General features: G+C 51.6%; 1 protein-coding gene across 3 annotated transcripts in view; it reads left to right on the forward strand.

The window, feature by feature from the left end:
- Positions 1-19,654, forward strand: part of ITGA11 (integrin subunit alpha 11) — a 134,827-nt gene that overhangs the window by 83,207 nt on the left and 31,966 nt on the right. For all 3 annotated transcript variants that reach the window (XM_017851146.1, XM_017851148.1, XM_017851147.1), the window contains 6 exons: positions 1,282-1,426; positions 1,905-2,070; positions 3,790-3,860; positions 12,857-13,001; positions 16,031-16,179; positions 19,414-19,554. In XM_017851146.1, coding sequence (XP_017706635.1) covers positions 1,282-1,426; positions 1,905-2,070; positions 3,790-3,860; positions 12,857-13,001; positions 16,031-16,179; positions 19,414-19,554 — 817 coding nt within the window. The remainder of the gene's footprint in view (positions 1-1,281; positions 1,427-1,904; positions 2,071-3,789; positions 3,861-12,856; positions 13,002-16,030; positions 16,180-19,413; positions 19,555-19,654) is intronic.

A 19,654-nucleotide genomic window follows, 5' to 3' on the forward strand; every position in this document is an offset into this window, starting at 1 on the left:
CTATTAAAATACAAAATTAGCCAAGCGTGGTGGCACAGGCCTCTAATCCCAGCTACTTAGGAGACTGAGGCACGAGGACCGCTTGAACCTGGGAGGAAGAGGTTGCAGTGAGCTGAGACTGTGCCACTGCACTCTAGCCTGGGCAACAGAGGGAGACTCTGTCTCAATTAAAAATAAATAAACAGGCCGGGCGTGGTGGCTCAAGCCTGTAATCCCAGCACTTTGGGAGGCCGAGACGGGCGGATCATGAGGTCAGGAGATCGAGACCATCCTGGCTGACACGGTGAAACCTCGTCTCTACTAAAAAAATACAAAAACTAGCCGGGCGAGGTGGCGGGCGCCTGTAGTCCTAGCTACTGGGGAGGCTGAGGCAGGAGAATGGCGTAAATCCAGGAGGCGGAGCTTGCAGTGAGCTGAGATCCGGCCACTGCACTCCAGCCCGGGCGACAGAGCGAGACTCCGCCTCAAAAAATAAATAAATAAATAAATAAACAAACAAACAAACAAATACAAATACTAATATCCAGGCCACCATCCCAGAGATTCCGATTTCAGGGGTCTGGCTGAGGCCGGGGCATCAACAGTTTTTGTTTGTTTGTTTGTTTGTTTTGAGACAGAGTCTTACTGTCACCCAGGCTGGAGTGTAGTAGCGTGATCTCGGCTCACTGCAACCTCCGCCTCCCGGGTTCAAGCAATTTTAATCCTCAGCCTCCCGAGTAGTTGGGATTACAGGCACATGCCAGCACACCCGGCTAAGTTTTGTATTTCTAGTAGAGGCAGGGTTTTGCCATGTTAGTCAGGCTGGTCTCGAACTCCCGACCTCAGATCATCCGCTCGCCTTGGGCTCCCAAAGTGCTAGGATTACAGGCGTGAGCAACCGCACCCAGCCAACAGTTTTTAAAGGCTCACTCCACAAGATGCCAGTGAGCAGCTGGAGTTGTGAACCACTGACTTAATGCCTCTAAAGGTTGTCACCTGCCCCTGAACTCCCCTCCCAGGTCCACTTCATCCCTTTGGCCTGCCCAAAACAGCAAGATCAGGACTCCAAAGGAGCTTTTCAACATTTCATTTAAAGACAACAGATCTAAGAACCTTCTGAGCAGCTGGTGAAAGAGTAGCTCTGGCCATCTCAATCCAGCTACTTTTTTGGTTCAAGGTCCTGGCACCTGTTAGGTTGCCCAAGGGGGACTTGGTCCTGGTTTCTGTGGCCGCCCCTCTGCAGGAGCGGCTGCCCCAATCCCACTTCCTTCTCATGACCCTGCCCCTGCGCTTGGCTTCCAGCTCAGAGGCTTTCCAGAAGGGCGGAAGGAAAGGGGCCAAGAAGGTGATGATTGTCATCACAGACGGAGAGTCCCACGACAGCCCAGACCTGGAGAAGGTGATCCAGCAAAGCGAGAGAGACAACGTAACAAGATATGCAGTGGCCGTAAGTCCTGGCCCGCCCAAGGGCTCCTGATAGTCTCTTAGAGGCTTTGCCATCAAATCCCCGGGGACTCCAAGGGACTAGTTCCAGGCAGTATCACAAGTGTCCAGGCCCTCAAAAGAGCCTCCCATTTCATCTTCTAAACAACAAGCTGAGAATCTTTCTGCACTGCTCTGGCCTATCCACAAAAGCTGTGGGTTTGGGTTTCCCGCCCCATCCATTGCCAGGGAGAGTCTGGAACCTCAGAAAACTGGAACACACCTCCAAACCTCCCAGCTCCCAGACCCTAGCTTCGCACAAAGGCCTTATCTTGTCCCTAAAAGAGAGTCCATTCCACATGCAAATGGCATCCAGAGGAACTCTCACGGCTACCGGCCCTGGCTCCAGCCCACCCTGGGGTCCCCAGGGTCTAGGCCGTGTGGTATATGGGAAAGTCTGTGCTATGTTCTGGTTTGTGGTTCCTGCCCCTGTTCCCTGGCAGGTCCTGGGCTACTACAACCGCAGGGGGATCAATCCAGAAACTTTTCTAAATGAAATCAAATACATCGCCAGTGACCCCGATGACAAGCACTTCTTCAATGTCACTGATGAGGCTGCCTTGAAGGACATTGTCGATGCCCTGGGGGACAGAATCTTCAGCCTGGAAGGTGAGCAATGCATGCTAAGAGGGGATCCACTCTCTCCTGGGCTTATATCAGGTAAACTCCACAGAGCACAACCCAATCCCACAAAACGGAATGGCTTAGCAAAAGTCTTCCATAAAAATAAATGCCAGGCCAGGCATGGTGACTCACGCCTGTAATCCCAGCACTTTGGGAGGACAAGGTGAGTGAATTGCTTCAGTTCAGGAATTCAAGACCAGCTTGGACAACAGGGCAAAACCTCATCTCCTTAAAAAAAATTTACAAAAATTAGCTGGGTGTGGTGGTGTGTGCCTGTAGTCCTAGCTACTTGGGAAGCTGAGATGGGAGGATCACTTGAGCCTGGGAGGTTGAGGTTGCAGTGAGCTGAGATCATGCCACTGCACTCCAGCCTGGGCAACAGAGCCAGACCCTGTCCCCAGAAATAAAGAAGTCATAAATTCCAACAACTGAGTATTACTCTGTGCCGGACGTGAGGCTGTGCGTTTTATGAACAATGCTGAAAGGTTACTTTGCTAATGTTCTCAGTTTTACCACTGGGAGAACTGAAACTCAAAGGAGTTCAGTGACCTGCCAAAGATCTCACAGCTTGGGAGGGTGATGGACTTTGAACTAGGCTGCCAAATTTTGCAAAAATAAAATACAGTGGGTGTGGCAGGCTTAGGTTAAAATTTATTTGTTAGCTGAAATTCAGTTTTAATTGGGCATCCTGTGTTGCATCAGGCAACCCTAGCTTGTACCTAGCAGAGTCTGACTCCGTATCCTGAAACCCTTAATCCCTATATGCCAACTGCTTCCACTCCACCAAAAGCATTTCTTATTTTTGGCAGAGTCCTTCAGATTGCCTCTCTCCTTGTGATTTAAGCTCAATTTTTTATTTGATTTGCACGAATTTCATTTCCACCATTGCTATAGTGAGCCCTTCCAATATCGGGCTTTGGGCATATGGGAGGATTAAAAAAAGAAATAGAAGGCCATGTAAAGCCTGAGAAGTCTGCAGTGCATTGGAAATGACAAGCCACAGGCACACGAAAAGAGACTAAAATGGCCCTCGTCAACAAGGGCAGATGAATATAAAGTATGAATGTGAGCTTTGACACCCACTCCAGAACTCAAATATCCAAATCTGTGTATTTCTCCTCAAAATGGTTGCCTTGGATGATGAGCACATTGGTTCCAATGATGTGTTCAGGGAGCCCCTCTGTGGGGAGAGGCTTTCAGCACTCATGGGATTTCTTACGCAAATCTGCAGTGGCGACAGACCTCCCTCTGAGGGTGGATTTGATGTTTGAGGTCCATCCAAAGGCATCTGGAACCAAAGCTAGTGAATAAAAGGAATGAACAAAGTGGGAAATTCCATTTCTTGCCAAAAACATACACTATTTCTGTGCACTTTTGCTTGCTTTCCCCCCAATTTTAGCAGTCTTACAGTATGCATGCCCTGTCATATAATTTGTCCCGAGCCCTTTTCAGAAGTAAGTGGGCTACCAGTAACAACCCACATGGGCACCTGGAAGGTGTGTGGTGCTCCCCACCGCACAGAGTGCTGGGGGGAGCTGAGGAGGCTGGCACCCTACCGGCCTCCGCTTCAGAGCCCCCCCTTGAAAGAGAGCTCCACCTCCTAATGATGCCCCAAGGAAGCAGGAGCTGTGGGTTGAGCAGCAGCTCTGTCTGGAGCTAAGTGATTGGGCATAGACCTGACATCTCTCTGTCATTCTGTTGCAGGCACCAACAAGAACGAGACCTCCTTTGGGCTGGAGATGTCGCAGACAGGCTTTTCCTCGCACGTGGTGGAGGTACGTGGTGGAGGTCCCGCCAGAGAGCCCCGCCTCTGTCTCTCAGGGCATGCACTCTCCCTTTCTAGCTCTCTCGATCTGTCATCCACCTTCACAGATGGGCTGGCTCTTCTCTCTTTCTCTCTTTCTTCGGGTTCTCTTTCTTAGGGTCTCTCTGCCTCCCATCTTCTGTGGGCTGGAAGAGGGGAGTCGAGGTCTTCCACCTATTTATATCATCTTAAGCCCTCTTCAGAAGTGAATGGACTACAGTTAATAATCCCATAATTTCACCTGTGAGGTGCGGGGTGCACCTTCCCATTCAGTCCAGAGAGCCTTGTGCAAAATCTAGGGCAGGTGACAAAGCCAATGGCACGTGCCTCGGATAGTTCCAGTGCCCGAGGAGGCCTGCACATGCCAGGGCGTGTCCCCATGTCAGTGTTGGGAGGGTATCCAGATGTTCCAGCTGTGCTCTGGCAGGTGACTCACAGGCACCCCCACTGCGCGGGTGCTGCATCAGATTGCAGAGGTCCTGGGTTGGGGGCTGGCCCACAGAGAGAGGGGTGTGGTGTCACAAGCAACATGTGACATCTGGGGCTCTGCATCACTCCCCCTCTGTGTGCTTGTGTTCTTCACCTGGTGGTGCTTCATAAGAAGGGGCTGGAGCCTCCCAGGATTGCAAGGGGTACAGAAGAATCCATGTCTGTGAATATGCTTAATGTACTGTAGAGTCCTGCCCAGGATTGTCACATGGGAAAACATACCAACTACGTCTGTCAGTATCGATACGTGCTCCCGTGGGTGTGCTTTGCACAGCCAGGTGCATGTGTGTGCATGTGTGTGTGTGCATGTGTGTGTTCTGCCTGGGCCAGCACCATGAGAGTGTACTTATTCCTCCTAATTTACCAGAGAAGGCCCATTAGTGCATCCTAGTTACATGTCACTGTCATCCTCCCATTGCCCTCTCCTAACTCCTCAGGGAGGCGGATAGGGGAGGACTCCTTGTTCCTAGTTTACACATAAAGAATTGGAGGCATGGGAAGGTTAAGTGACCTGCTGGAGTAAAATTCGTGAGAAAAATATTGGTCTCATGCTCTTTCCTCTAGACCAAGCAGCTGCTCCGTGAGAGGGAATCTCCGGGGGTGTGAGTCAGAACTTCCAAACTGGAGGGGAAGGGGACACGTGCGTGACATGCAGCTGGCAGATGGACGGAAATGCCACTCACACTCAGACTTTTCTGAGTTGCATCTGGACAGTTTCATGCCCACTGTCTTGAGTAACAGCAAGATGTAAATATAGCTGCCCTGTCCTAATAGCAGCCCTGTTTCATGTGCACAGCGGTTTAAACTTTTCCAGGAAATTCCTGTACCTCATTTCATGCCAGAACAGCCCTACAAGGATGGCAGGTGATGATAGTTATCCCGTTTTAGGTGGTTGGATCAGCCACTCTTTTCAGTGCCTTCTCTGTGCTGGGTCCCGAGCCTGATGCCAGGAGAATCAGAGGTGGGAGTCCTGCCCTCAAGGTGCTCAGAGTCTGAGGGTAAAGAGCCCAGCACAGAGAGGTGAGAGCATCTGTTCACATGGGGGCCGGCAGAGTCATGTGGTCTGGCAGGACCAGTCCTGGTCTCCAGACTCTGAGGTCAGAGCTGATTAGAGAATGCAACGAGGAAATGCAATTTAATTAAATCTAACAAGCATTTGTTAAATGCCACTAAAGTACCAAAAGGACCCAGAAATGATTCTTGCCACCAGGAGTCAACTTGCAAACAATCCTGAATGGCATTTCTTAGCTTTGAGAGTAGGATGAAAGAAACTATAGATGCCTCCTAGGTAAGAGTGTGCAACACCTGAAGGCCCCCCATCTGAAGACCCCTGCTCAATGCGGGGAATTGGGGGAGACATGGTCATGCCTAATGTTAACCAAAGCAATATGATCAGGGTAGTACAGAAGGAAGGGCCTCTGCTCAAAGAAGGGATGGTCAGGGAAAGATCCGGGAGGGCTTGGCACTCGAGCAGCCCCTAAAGGACACAGATTTCAGCGGTCCTGGGTAGCAGTAAGCAGGAGAATAGAGAGCATTGTGGACATACACTGTGCGATATTCTGGCACAGCTCAGAGGTCAGCCCTGGTGTTGGGGACAGAAGAGGAAATGAATGTCCCAATGTTTCCTTTGTCCATTCTACAGACATTTTTTTAGTATCTTCATGTGTGTCAGGCTCTGTACCAGGTACGTTAAAGAAACATTTCAGCTGACAGCCGTTCATAGCCTAGCTGGGGAGAAAAAGTCTTAAATAATAAGTTCACTGTCCTGCTTCTAAAATCATGATCTGTGTATGTCTAGGAATCGCAGAATCTAAAAAGAAGAGGACATTAAGACGGGCGTCAGGGACTCCGGGAAGCTTGAGCGGAGCCTTAAAAGTGGCCCAAGCAATTCAGTGTTGAGCAAGGTGATCCTTGCAGGATCAGCAGGTTCCCCAGCTTCCAGAGTGGGGAGACCCGGGAGCTCACAGCCCCAGCACATGACTTCGGTCAAGTCAAGGTCATGACTGTCATGTGCAAGCCCTTGCACACATGCTCAACTTCTCTGTTCCCCAGGCAGAGGGGCCCAGCTTGCCTCTCCCATATACCCTAGTTCTTCCTTCACCCCTGGCATTTTCATCTAATTGGACTTTAAAAGAGACGACGATCACATTTGGAGACTCTTTAGTATTAAAAACGAAAGCAAAAAAAAACTTTCAAATGCACAAGAATGGTGCAAGCATGATGGGCTCACTGGCGCTGTGACTGGCCACTAGGTGGCTATTTTAGAGCACAGAGGTCTTTCAGTGCCAGGCCGCTGATGCCACCATGATTGGCCACAGCCATCCTGTCCCCAGGAGTGCAGCTCCTCAGCTCTGAGGGTCAGTTAGGCCTCCCTGGGGATCAGGTCCAGCCTTTCCACTTTGCCCTGAATATGTCTGTCTCCCAGGCAAGCCCCCAGACTTCCTCCCTGCCAGAAGTGCCACAGATGGTCTCAAACAGCTGCTGCCCAAAAAGATACTGAAGGAATCTGAGGCCTCCCTGGGTCTATTTAGTTCTGGCAGAAGGAGAGATCCCTAGTAGAATGTTCTCAGATGGCAGAAGAAAGGCCCGGCTCCTCCTTTCTTGGTTTGCTGCTGTCTTAATGAGCAAGGAAATCAGTCTCTGAATTAGCAAGGGTAAAAGCAACAGGAGAGAGAAAGGACTGGAGCCCAGGGTAGAGGGGAGACCCCAAGACATCACCTGACACCCACAGAGTCCAAGTCCCCAAAACATTACATTCCAGGCTGAAGGCAAAACGTCCGAGTCATTGGGAAAACCCGTGGAGCTGGAAACTCTAGTCTTGATTTGCAGAAAGGGGAAAGAAAGTATTCCAAAAATTACCATCAGGAAGGCTAGCTGTGGATCCCTGGTCAAACTTTAGAATAGATTTTTAAGCTAATGCTTCCATTAGGATTTGGAAATGAACACAAAAGTCACTAAGAGCCAGAGTGGCTTCCATTAGTGCTGGCTGTCTGCTGAGGTAGTGAACTACCTGTCAAGCTGGGTAATCAAGCAGGAGCTGCAAGCATCTGCCAGAAAGCTGGGAGAAGGGATTCACACCTCCAGAGGGGGACTAGACTCTAAGACTCTATAATCCCACGGGCCTTGAGGAGAAGATGCAGAGCGAGAAAGAGGACTACAAATAATTGATGTGCATGGGTGACGGTGTGCAGAGGACCCCTCCCACACAGGGCTCAGCTGGAGGGATTTCGCATCCGCCTTCCTACACTAGAATCCTAAATCTGCCCGAACTCCAAAAGTTTACAGAGGGAAGCAGTTTTATCAGGGTAGATCTTGTCTACACAAAAACCTCGGTGACTCACCCAAGATGGGAAGAGATCCTTTTTCTCTTGTACCTAAAGGTGAGGTCACTGACCCTGCACATGATGACCTAACAGGGTCAGGGCTCGGTTCTGTTTTGAAACAGGTCCAGTCCAGCTGAGCTGTGTGGGAGGGGTCCTCTGCACACCGTCACTCATGCGCATCAATTATTTGTAGTCCTCTTTCCCCTTCCACATCTTCCCCTCAAGGCCCATGGGATTACAGAGTCTTAGAGTCTAGTCCCCCTCTGGAGGTATAAACATTCCCAGTTGAGCTACCCCAGCCACCCTCCTGCCTCTTCAGCCCATGTTCATCTCACAGGCCCTCCTGGGATTGAGATCTAGACAATGAAGGGTCTTGGCTATTCGCTAAGGTTCTTAGTGGCTGAAGCTTTAGATGTGTAATCTTCCCTAAGGGTTTTGCATTTGAACTGGTTTTGCGTATCTGATTCAACAAAAAATGAGATAAACTGATGAATAATGGTGAATTGAGGGGTTGACCTGTGGAAGCTGTAAACCCCTCCTGTCCCCCCTAGACCTAAACAATAGACTCCTCCACCTGCCAGGCTGGGCAGGCCGTCAAGATGGTCTCCTGGCCCTCTCCCCCGCAGTCCAGGACACAACGGCTGAGGTCCTCTGCCACACTGGTCCCGATGGTTTGCAGGTTGACTCCTGGTAGCAGGAATCATTTCTGGTTCATTCGGATCCTCCTAAGCCTGGCCCCACGTCCTAAGGCTATGCCCTAGTGCCCACTCCTGGGCCTCTTTCCTGGGGCCTCTGACAGGAGGCAGCCAACTCTCTGATGGGGAATGAGAAGTCAGTGTAGTGCGCCCTGGTCCCCACGGCCCCTTCTGCTCACCCTAGCTGCCGGATTCCAGCCCCTCACTTGGTGAGGGCCCCTCCTCCACAGAAAGGCAGAGGGCCTGTTTCTGGGCCTTTCCTGCCCACAAGCCTCCTGGCCATTCATCCCTTCCTCGGGCCCACTTCGGGCTTGTTGAAACAAGCCTTCTAAGAGTCCAAGCAATTAGTGAAAGCATAATCCACCCTCCAAATGGTGTATGTGCCTTAGAAGGGGCTCTTGGGAACAGAGCCTCACCCCTCTTCGGCCACTCTGACTCAGACTCTCGGGAGTCTGGGGAGGAGGACAGCCTTGGTGTCCTTTAGGGGGTCTCCCATCACACCAGCCCACAGCACCACCAGCAACTACCTCCACCTGGCTCCACAGTCTTACCTCCCAAAAGCCAAAAAGAGCTAGAAGGAAGAATTGCTGGCACCTAGTATGCTAATTCCATGACTGCTGGGCAAGAGGGAAGCACTGTCTGGCAGTGTGGGCTCAGAAAAATCATTTGACCTCTCTGAGCTTGTCTTAGTAGATGTCTGAAGAATATTTGTGAAATCGAATCAAGGCTTGGAACTGGAAGTGTTCATTTTGAGATATACTAATAAATCAAGGAAGATTTTCTTAAAAGCCTTTTCTAACCCCACTATGCACTCACTTCCTGTCTCAGTTGTTCACCTGCTCCTGGGACTGCCAAAGTAGCCAGTCTCTGACTCAATCAGAGCACTTCTCACACGCTACCGCAATGACAAACGTGACTGTGACACCTTATTCTTCGACTTCCGACCACCCAGGAGATGCTTACAGATGGATTCATGAACGAGAAAAGCTACCATGTCCCAAGTACTCACTGGCTGCCAAGCACCCTGCTAAGAATTAAAAATGCTGATTCTCACAACAGAACTGTTTTACAGCTGAGGAACTCAAGGTTGAGAGAGAGAGAGAGAGAGAGAGAGAGAGAGAGAGAGAGAGAGAACAGGGTCACACAGCTAGAAGCTCTGAGCTAGAAGTGGAACTCAGAAGCCTCTGACTCCAGAGCTCCTTCCTGCTCTCACCACCGGGCCAGGGATCCTCCACCTCTGCCCTAGTGACATCTTGGGCTGGATAACTCTGCCATAAGGGACCATCTTGTGCATTGTAGGATGGTTAGCAGCATCTCTAGCCTCTACCCACTAGACGCCAATAGCACCCCCACCACTACCCCCAGCTGTAACAACCAAATATCACCTAGGGCACAAAACTGCCCCCGTTGAGCAGCACTGCCCTAGACTATGCTGCCTCCACTGCCGGGGCTGTGGTCCAACCCTGGCTTAGACATGGACTGACCAGAACACAGAGCTTTGAGAGATATGGTCACACGCCCTGGGAGCATGCAGCTCAGCTGGGAAGGCAAGACTGCCTCAGAGGCCAGGTCAGAGGGCAGCTGAGAGCTCAGCTGGCAGGGTCCGGTGGTGGGAGCTACACACACTGCAGGTGCTAGAGCTACAATGTCCTTTGGGAAGGCCTCGGACCTTCTGACAGCTGCCAAGCCTGCGACCTCATGTCTGCACAGAACGCCAGGAAAATCAGCTTGTGGGGAAGGTCCCCTTGTGCAAGGCCACCCAGGCACACCTTGGTAATATCTGGCGGGAGCCCAGGTGACCTCAGATGGGAAAGGAGGCTATAAAACAGGAAGCCTGTGCCAGGCCTGCAGAGCAGGGGACACGGTTCTTCCTGGGAATGCCCACTGTTTGTTCGCCAGCTGGGCCCACATGCCTGGCTTCCCCTATTAAGGATTTGGTCCCTTCTCTTCTTTTTCCCCGCCCTTCTAGATTTTTCTAAACTCAAAATGTCTGGGCTTCCCCAGCTGGGAAGAGATTGTGACATACTGAGGCTTGCTTCGGTGGCCTTAACCTGACCGCTCCTCACAGTGTCCTCATCCTCAGAAGACTCCCCCTGGCCACAACAAATTCACTCTCAGGAAAGGGCCTCCCACTGCAGGCCCAAGACTGCAGCTGCTGCCAGGGTTAAAATGGGATGAGGTGGGAGACTGTAAGCAATCGCCTGGCCCAGTGTTGCCAAACCCAAAAGTCAGGACGGAATTCCCCAAGCTCCCACAAGGAGTCAGTGTGAGGGGTCTCCCCAGCTGAATCCCTGGACGCTGGGCCGAGCCAGCCCTTCTCAGTACATCACAGAGGCTCCCTGCCATCTGCAGAGCCAGAAATTCATCTTCGAAGGCCTGTCCATGAAGCACAGAAGCCTGGTCGGCAGTTACAAACTTGGACTCAGCAGGCAGAGAGACGGAGGAAAGAAAGGAAGAAAGTCAGACCCCAAATAGTGCGCTCCTCCCTCAGGAGGGTTCAGGTGGAAAATGGAAAGCAGGACCCACAGCAGGCTTTGGGGAAACAGAGAGATGTTTTCTTCTCGGCCCTACTCACCTGTCTGGTCAAAGCCCCAGCCCTGCCTCTGACCTGCTGTGTAACCTTGGGCAAGTCCCTTCTCCCTCTGAACCTCATGGCTCATTTGTCAAGTGCAGATAATGAACATCTGCCCTTCTAATTTCACAAGGCCTCTGGGCCCAGATGGGCAGCCTGGTGAGAAAGTATTCCACAAAGAATACAGCACACCCCACGTGCAGGAATGTTGGCGGTGACTTTGTGGACAGCGAATATGTGAGTTCCTGGCTCCCGTCCTGGCCCAGACAGACTGTCAGAGCCTCCTAGGCTGAGGCTCGAGCACAGAGTAGGAGGAAGAAGGCTAATTAGAAAGTGCAATGTGAAACATAACCAAGCACACTGACTCTCCCAAGACCAACTTATTTATAGCTGTAAAAACATTCTGTCTGAACAGTCAGTTCTACCTCTGTAGGGTTAGGATATGTTAACCCTTTGATAAGATCAGCTTGACTCTGTAAAGTGGTGGGAATCTCAAGTTCACCCAGGCAGCCAGGCAGCCAGGCTCAGGGAAGGCTCCATGGGAGACAGTGGTGACTTTACCAGCCTGTGTTTTGAAAGCCCAAAGCTGGGATCTAGACAGTCTGCCCCCACCCCTGTAATCACCAAGGTAACCCAAAAGGCAGCCCTTCCCTGCTTCCACCACCTTCCTTGGGCCCCTCATTGTCCCTGGTCATTTTCCTTCCTCTTCCAAGTGCTGGCTGTTTGTCTGTCTGTACCCACTAGTTGTGTGGCTTGCTGAAGCAGGGCATCGGGGGTACACAAGAGAGAGGGTGAGTGGACCCAGTCTTCAAGAAAGGGCCGTGGGGTCAGTAACCTGGAAACTTCCCCTCAAGGAGCCAGAGTTTCCTGTCTTCCTGTCCAAGCATTGCAGCTTCCCCTTGTCCTGCAACTGGTGGGTAGAACAAGACCCTCCAAGCCCTGAGAAACAAGCCCAAGCACCAGTGCCTTGGGTGCTGGCTGTCATGGAGGTGGCCCTGGCTTATCTGCCCAGCCTCATGTCAAGGTTCTCCTCCCCTCTTACTTGGTGCTCCAGCCCCATTGAACAGCGTTCAGTTCCTTAGGAACAAAGGCTCTGCACTCTCTCCAGCCTCAGGGCCTCTGCACAGGCTGTTCCTGGCCCTTTTCTCCAGCTCTTCTTTCTTTCTAGCCCTACCCATCTTTCAGGCGCACAGTTAAACATAACAACCTTGAAGACTTTTCCTGACCCCCATCTCAATCTAGATTCAGCCTCACTGTGGTTTTCCTTGATTGCACTGATCACAGTTTGCAACTGCGTGTTTGTTTGAGTATTTTTTTGTATCCTCAAGCTCTGTGGCAGGGAGCAGGGGGCGTGGCTGGGGGGCGGAGGACAATATCCCTGGCACCAAACAAGTGTCTGGCACAAAGGAGACCTCAGTGAATGTTTGCTGAAGAAACCAAGGAGTAGGATTTACATGCAGGGAAGCAACTCAGACACTGCAAAGAAATATTGAAGAAGGGCAAGTGCAGGAGACCCTTTCCCTCTTTCAATAAATGTCAGGAGTGGACAGTGGCGAGAGGGTCCCTAGAGGGTTTTGAAACCCAAGGAGGGATGGAGGTTTGGCCCTGGATTTACAGTTTGTTTCTAGAACATTCCTTTTTCCCTAAGTTCCTGTCCTTGGGATCAGTTTGACCCATTTTTTCCTAAGGATGGAATAGGGCAAAAAAGTCTCCTTGGCTCATTCAAAAGCCAAGAGTCCCAGCCAGAAGTTACGTTGCTAAATAATGCACCCAGGAGAAGGTGCCTGAGGTGGCTGGCAGGGGCGTCACTGGTCACAGGACGTGACGTGGCTCCTGGCAACAGGCCCATGAGGACAGGTGCTGATGTGTATCCCCTCCCCAATGCCAGGATGGGGTTCTGCTGGGAGCCGTTGGTGCCTATGACTGGAACGGAGCTGTGCTAAAGGAGACGAGTGCCGGCAAGGTCATTCCTCTCCGCGAGTCCTACCTGAAAGAGTTCCCCGAGGAGCTCAAGAACCACGGTGCATACCTGGGTAAGAGCCCAGAGTGAGGGGAGGCTGGCGGGTGGTGGGCCGGGAGGGCACCCAGGGGCTGCAGAACCCCCAGCCCACACACGAGAGGGGGGCCTGCTGTGTATATTCTGGGCTAATTCAAGCACCCAATTCTGAAGAGCATCCCTGGGGGCATTTCCTCTCCACCCTGTAGCCACCATGCCAAGCACCCTGCCCAGCGTATAACAGGCACTCCATCAATAGGTAGAATAAAGGACAAGCAGTTCCCCGCTCCCTTCAATGTGTTTCATTGGGTGCTTCTAGACTCTGGGTCAGCTGTTGTTGTGCCTTTAAAGCTTTTGGGGCTGACTGGGGTTCCAGTACACTGAGCCTGCCTTCTGAAGGCAAAACGCAAGTCGAGTGGAATCTGCACTTGTTTTTATTTCTTAATGTTTATAATCAAGGCAGAAGTCGCTGCCCATGAAGCACTTTGGAATTGGATATCTAGAGAAGCGCACATCATCGATGGTGAAGGTCCTAGCAGCGAGGCCTTAGCCTGCTGGCCAAAGTCACCTTCCAGCTCTGCAGGAGCAGTCACCTGGCCATCCCCAGCCATGTCCCATTTGCCAAGACTTGTTCCTTTCTAAAGGAAGGGCCAGAGGGGAGGCCGGCAAGAGGGGGTTCCCCACTGTCTCTGGGTCTTTCTGAATTTCTGAACCAAGTCCACTCTCTGTGAAGTCACTCCTCATTAAGGCTTCCTCAGACCCCACTCCTCCATGAACTTGGGCCACCCAGAGTGGACAGCGAATCTGTCCATGTGTCCATCTCTCTGGTGCTTCATCCCATCCTGACCTTTGTTCCTCAGCTCTTTAGCCAATACCCTGCCTATGACTCTGCCCACACTGTGGTTACCCTGTTTTCTATCCCCAACCATGGGACCCTCAGCTGACAAAAGGGCAAAATGCTGGAATCAGGACTGTGCTAGAAAATCCAGAAGTGTAGATCCCTAGAAGTTTCCCAACAGCGCCTGGCTCTAGGGCCTGCGGTCCATTTAATTCGCAAGGTGTTAAACCTGAATTGCAGAGCACTGCGGTTGATGCTATCAGAGTGCCGTGCTAAAGTGCCGTGGTAAGCAGGACACAGCACCTGCCCTCAAGCTGCTTCCTGAGAGACACAGACGTGTGCACATATAATTATAACACAAATGAGGTGGGAGCTCAGATAAAAGCACAAATAAAGGAGAGAAAGATTGGAGTCCTTGCCTTGGCAAATGCTCAAACACTGGGAAAGATGCTGGAAGAACAAAGGCTAGCAACCCTTTAACTAGAAACTAGAATCACTCGTGTTTCATTGTGTTTCCTCCCAAGTGCACAGCACTGCGCTGAAAGTAAGGAAACCAAAGAAGGGGCGCAAGATGCAGGTGCTACGAGGCATTAAACAGAAAGGCAGATCACTGCGTCTCAGTGCCCCTCCTTCCAAGCAGGCCCAGAGGAGCACTACAGGGGAAGGAGACCAGGAGGCCGGCTCCCAGCCTCTACTGGGGGTGCAGTATAGATTTCGGGCCATGGCCCTACCCTTTCATCAGGCCTTTAGGGAGGCTGGCCCAGCCTCAGAATGGCCCCTACTGCTGGCCAGAGAGTTGCCTGGGAACCAAAGGTGCTGCCTACAGACAGCTGGAAGGCAGGAAGCTCTGTGAGTTTTGAATGCTGACCCACACCTGCCCGTAGGACACTTGGCCCTCAGACTGCGTCTCAGTGCCCCTCCTTCCAAGCAGGCCCAGAAACTCAAGGCCTACTGAGAACATTTTCAATAGTGCCACTGAGGGCTCAGCTCAAAAGAAACCTTTGCTCCACACCACAAGGCTAAGCTCCCCCCACCCATATATTTATGGTTGCTCTAAATACATGGCCATGTTAGCCACCCCTTGTGAGGTCTTCATATTATGGACCTGTCAAGCCTCATTTCCCAAAGTACAGCCTCAAGAGTGAAAACTATTGTGTCTGGAACCAGGGTGGTTCACCCCCAGGCACTGAGTCAGCTTATCTGTACACCCTGTAGCCACTCTGGAAGCAGCCAATGGGACCCAAGTGACAGTGTTACACACACAGATACACATATGCACACGCATATATGTGCACACACACTCACACACGTGCATTGCAAGAGACATCTGTTCCCCAGAAACAGCCCAGGGACTGTCAACAAAGTCCAACACCCATTTAAAATCTGGGATCCAAGATTATCTGGCAGAAAGTGGGATTCTGGGATGCAATCGGCTTTCCACACCTGCTGGAGCCCACTTTCAGGAGAGTTGCCTGAAGATGCTGCACATTTGCTTCCTGGGCACTGGGTGGGTGATGAGATTCACAGTGATCAGGCACAGCCATACCAGGAGCAGGGATTGGCAGCCTTTCCGAAAGAGCCCCTGGGGTTCCATTTCTTTCTCTTTGGCATGCTGCACGTATGGGACTGACAGGAGCCTGGGAGCTTCCTCCTTTGAGTCTGCAAAGCTTTGGGGTTGCAAGAATCCCTGAGACCCCACATAAATATCTGAAGCAGACCAATTCCTTCCACCTTTACGGTTAACACTCCAGTCCTCAGTGGGCCACTTAGCAGGCATTTGTGGTAATAAAGAGGACACTGGTTCGTCCCTAAGAGTGAAGATTGGTGGGGAACCAAAACAAAGTATCCCCAATATTAACTGAAGTGAGGCTAGAGTCTGCCCTACTCCCTGCTGCCCTCCGCCGTGCTCATGAGCGGGTGAAGGAGGGATGTGTGCATTTCAAGTTAGTCTTTTAGCAGCCCCACCTGGCTTCCTTTATTTTCTCCAGTAGGGGCTGGGGTGCAGTGAGTCCTCCCTACCCTCCAAACCCCTCCCCTGGGCCCTGCCTCTTCCAGGCCTCCCCAGCTGCCCCTAGGAATTACAGCCCTGCATGATTGAATCTGCTCAGCTGGTCCTGAACCTACCCCACCTCTGGCCCATCCTCTGGCACGGCCGAGCCATGCACCGGGCCAAGCAAGGCCTGCTGAGGACACGGTGCCAAATATCAGCTTGTTTCCTCCTGTGGCAGGGTACACAGTCACATCGGTCGTGTCCTCCAGGCAGGGGCGGGTGTATGTGGCCGGAGCCCCCCGGTTCAACCACACAGGCAAAGTCATCCTGTTCACCATGCACAACAACCGGAGCCTCACCATCCACCAGGCTCTGCGGGGCCAGCAGGTAATGGAGGGGGAGCCCGGGGCAGGGACGGAGGGAAGAGGGGCGGATCAGACAAATGGGAGGGCAGTGAATACAGCACGCCTGGGCCACTGGGTGCTCCGAAGGGCAGTCATGTTCCTCCAGCCACCTTCATGCTTCCAGGAGTGGCAGGAGTCTGCATCCACCCACAGAAGGCCCCATGGGTCCTCCAGGATGCCAGCTGCTTCCTTTTTCCTGGAATGGAAGCAATGAGGAATGGGAAGGCTGCCAATGCCACTGCCCCACAGGGAGGTGGTTGGCAACCAGACTGTGCTGCTAAGAGTGCTGTGTTGGACAGTGATGAATGCAAATTGGAAAGCTATGATAAGAGTCATTGGTGGTGAAAACAGGGCTCCAATCCAAGTCACTTCCAGCGCAGAGGAAAACTGGGCTCCTGGGAAGCAATGTGGATCTTCTAGGGTTCTATGGTGAATTCATGACTGGGTCAAGCCAAGAAACCTCTTGGTAGGGCTGCCTGCATCATGCCATCTCCTGACCCCCAATAACCCCAAAACCAGTCCTGGGCTCCTCCTGACCAGCAGCATCCGTGCCCTCTCTAGGCCAGAGCTGAGTGCTGTCCAGGCCCTTCCATGTTGTCCCCAGCTCCCTGTCAGCTCTCCTGAGCCTGGGAACAGCCCTGTCTCCTAAGTCCATGACTGCCCTTGGCCTGTCACTGTGAGAACCTGCTCCTCACCAAGTCTAACCTAAATCCCTCTCGCTGCAGAGTGCTACCCTCCTGCCATTCCTCCTCCTGTTTCTTGGGTGCGGGCCATTCCAGGCGGCGAAGCTCTCACCCTCCACCCTGCCTGCCCACACTCGCCCAGGGCCAACTCTTTTGGAATGGAGGGCTAGACCTTGAGAGCTGGAGGGAATTTGCTGATGAATTTATGACATTTTTCCTGCCCAGTTCCGCCTCCAACATCCGAAGGAGAAACCACAGTGCTGAAGGCAGCTAAATTAAGTGAATTCCAAATCGCGGTGACCCACATAGCTGAGGCCACATATTTAGACAAATTTCTCCCGCCCCCTCCCTCACTTGCTCTCTGTCTGCTTCTTAGTTACTTTATGTAGGCACATCTTTTCCCTCTCCCACCCATGTGTACTATTTCCCTTTCCTCTCTTCTAAATTTTTTTATCTTTCTCCTCAGTTAACAGCTTTTAATCCTTGAGAATAGATTTCTTCTGAAAACACACTAAGCCAGAGAAGGATGGGGTAGGCAGAGTCATGGGCCAGGGTGTCAGACAGACCCCAATTCCAACCAGCTTGGCGGTGACCAGGTGACCAGCCTTCTGACCTTGGGCAAGAAACTCCAGTTCTCTGAGTTTTGGTTCCTTCCCTTGTAAAATGAGGATGACTCTCTCTCCTAGTAGCATAGGGCTCACATGAGCTAACCCAAGGCTATAAACCATCCCAAACAGGGCTTGTCCATGAACAGGGTGCCTTCCCCTTTCCTTAGAAACCCAGCTTTAATTAAGTACTTTCTGTGTACTAGGCACAGTACCCTGGCCCAGAGGGAACACAGCAGGTTCAATGCCCACCCTCATGAGGATCCCAGGAGAGGGAACAGGGGCTGGTGGGAGGAGTGTGGAGCTGAAGGCACATGGAAAAGGGGCAGGGAGCGGAGTGGAGAAGGTCAAGGACAGCTTCTAACAGGAAGTGACACTTCAGCTGAGACCTGAGGGATGGCAGGGGATGATCTGGGGAGGACGCAGGGGCGGGGAGTGCATGCAAGAGAAAAGCTTGTGCAGAGGGAAGCCTGGAAGCCGGCCAAGGCCTGGGGCTTTTGGAGAAGAGAAATAACTCAGTTTGGCAGGACCCAGGAGCACTGCGTTGGGAGCAGGAGCTTGTGGGGACAGAGGCTGGGGAGGGAGGCTGGTCCAGCACGGTCCTGCTGGAGAGTTTAGATACCACCCCAAAAGCAAGAGGTGGAATGGTGTTAGAGGCCACGCCAGCTGCCATGGGGGTGGGCTGAAGGGGCCAACCTGAGGCTGGAAGGCCCTTTAGAAGGCGCCTCACCTAGGGAAGAAGCAGGAGGGAGTAGTTGATGAATTGGCACCCACCAGGTAGGACTTGCTGGCAGATTTGCAGGTGGGAGAGGTGGAGGACGGAGTCAGGGTTTCTGGGTTTCTGAGGAGGGGGTGGATGGTGTCCTCACTGAAGTGGGGAGCACTGCACCCCAAACGGAAGGGGAACACAGCAAGTGCTCAGACACTGAAAGAAATCGTAGTTCACCATTCACGATGCTAATGCCAGAATGATTTATAACATCAAAAATTAAAAACAGTGGCTCACACCTGTAATCCCAGCACTTTGAGAGGGTGAGGTGGGAGGATCCCTGGAGCACAGGAGTTCCAGACCAGCCTGGGCAACATAGTGAGACTCCATCTCTACAAATAATGTTTAAAAATAGTTAGGCGCAGTGGCAAGTGCCTGTGGTCCCAGCTACTCAGGAGGCTGAGGTGGGAGGATCACTTGAACCCAGGAGTTCGAGGCTACAGTGAGCCAAGATTGCACCACTGCACTCCAGCCTGGGTGACAGAGCAAAACCATGTCTCAAAAAAAAAAAAAAAAAGCTAACTGTCCAGCAATAATTGATTAAATACATTATGATACATGCATAATTTTAAGCACTGTGGAATCATCAGTGATTATGTTGTAGATGAAAATATAATACATCATAGAAAAATGTTGATGATATATTGTTTTATTTAAAAATCAGTATATAAACTATATTTGCATTATTACTCCAATTCGTAAAAATAAAACACAAGTACAAATAGGCAACATGCCTCAGGGGAAAAAAAACTAGAGGAAAATCTGCTAAAACATTCATGGTAGTTATATTTGGATGTCAGGATTGTGGGTAACTTTTGTTTTCTTCTTCATACTTTTAAATATTCTCCTTATTTTTTGCCAGTATTTCACTTTACACACAAGACAAATGGCCACCAATAAAATTAACAGAAAGAAAGAAGAGTGGGAAGGGGATAATGACAGAAAGAAAAGAGGGAAGGGGAGAAGGGCAAACTGAAAACAGGCCAGTCCGCTCTGAGGGAGACGAGAGGGAGGGAGCGCATGAGAAGGGAGGACCCATTTGTTCACCAAAAATTCTGAGTCAAAAGATGACCTTGGCTTCCCTCTGCCGGCGAGGCAAGGACTCTGGGCTGTGCGAGCTGGACAGCCAGCCCACTCCTCTCTCCCATCACGTGCCGCAGATAGGCTCTTACTTTGGGAGTGAGATCACCTCGGTGGACATTGACGGCGATGGTGTGACTGATGTCCTGCTGGTGGGTGCACCCATGTACTTCAGCGAGGGCCGCGAGCGAGGCAAGGTGTACGTCTACGAGCTGAGACAGGTACAGCTGGGCAGGGGCTGGGCAGCTTCTCAGGGGCCCCAGCCTCTGCTTTAACTTGGGTAGCCATGAGGGAAATGGGTTACTAGCGAGGCCAGTGCTG

The sequence above is a fragment of the Rhinopithecus bieti genome, unplaced genomic scaffold (assembly GCF_001698545.2).
Source record: "Rhinopithecus bieti isolate Rb0 unplaced genomic scaffold, ASM169854v2 scaffold_31548, whole genome shotgun sequence".
Lineage (NCBI taxonomy): Eukaryota > Metazoa > Chordata > Mammalia > Primates > Cercopithecidae > Rhinopithecus > Rhinopithecus bieti.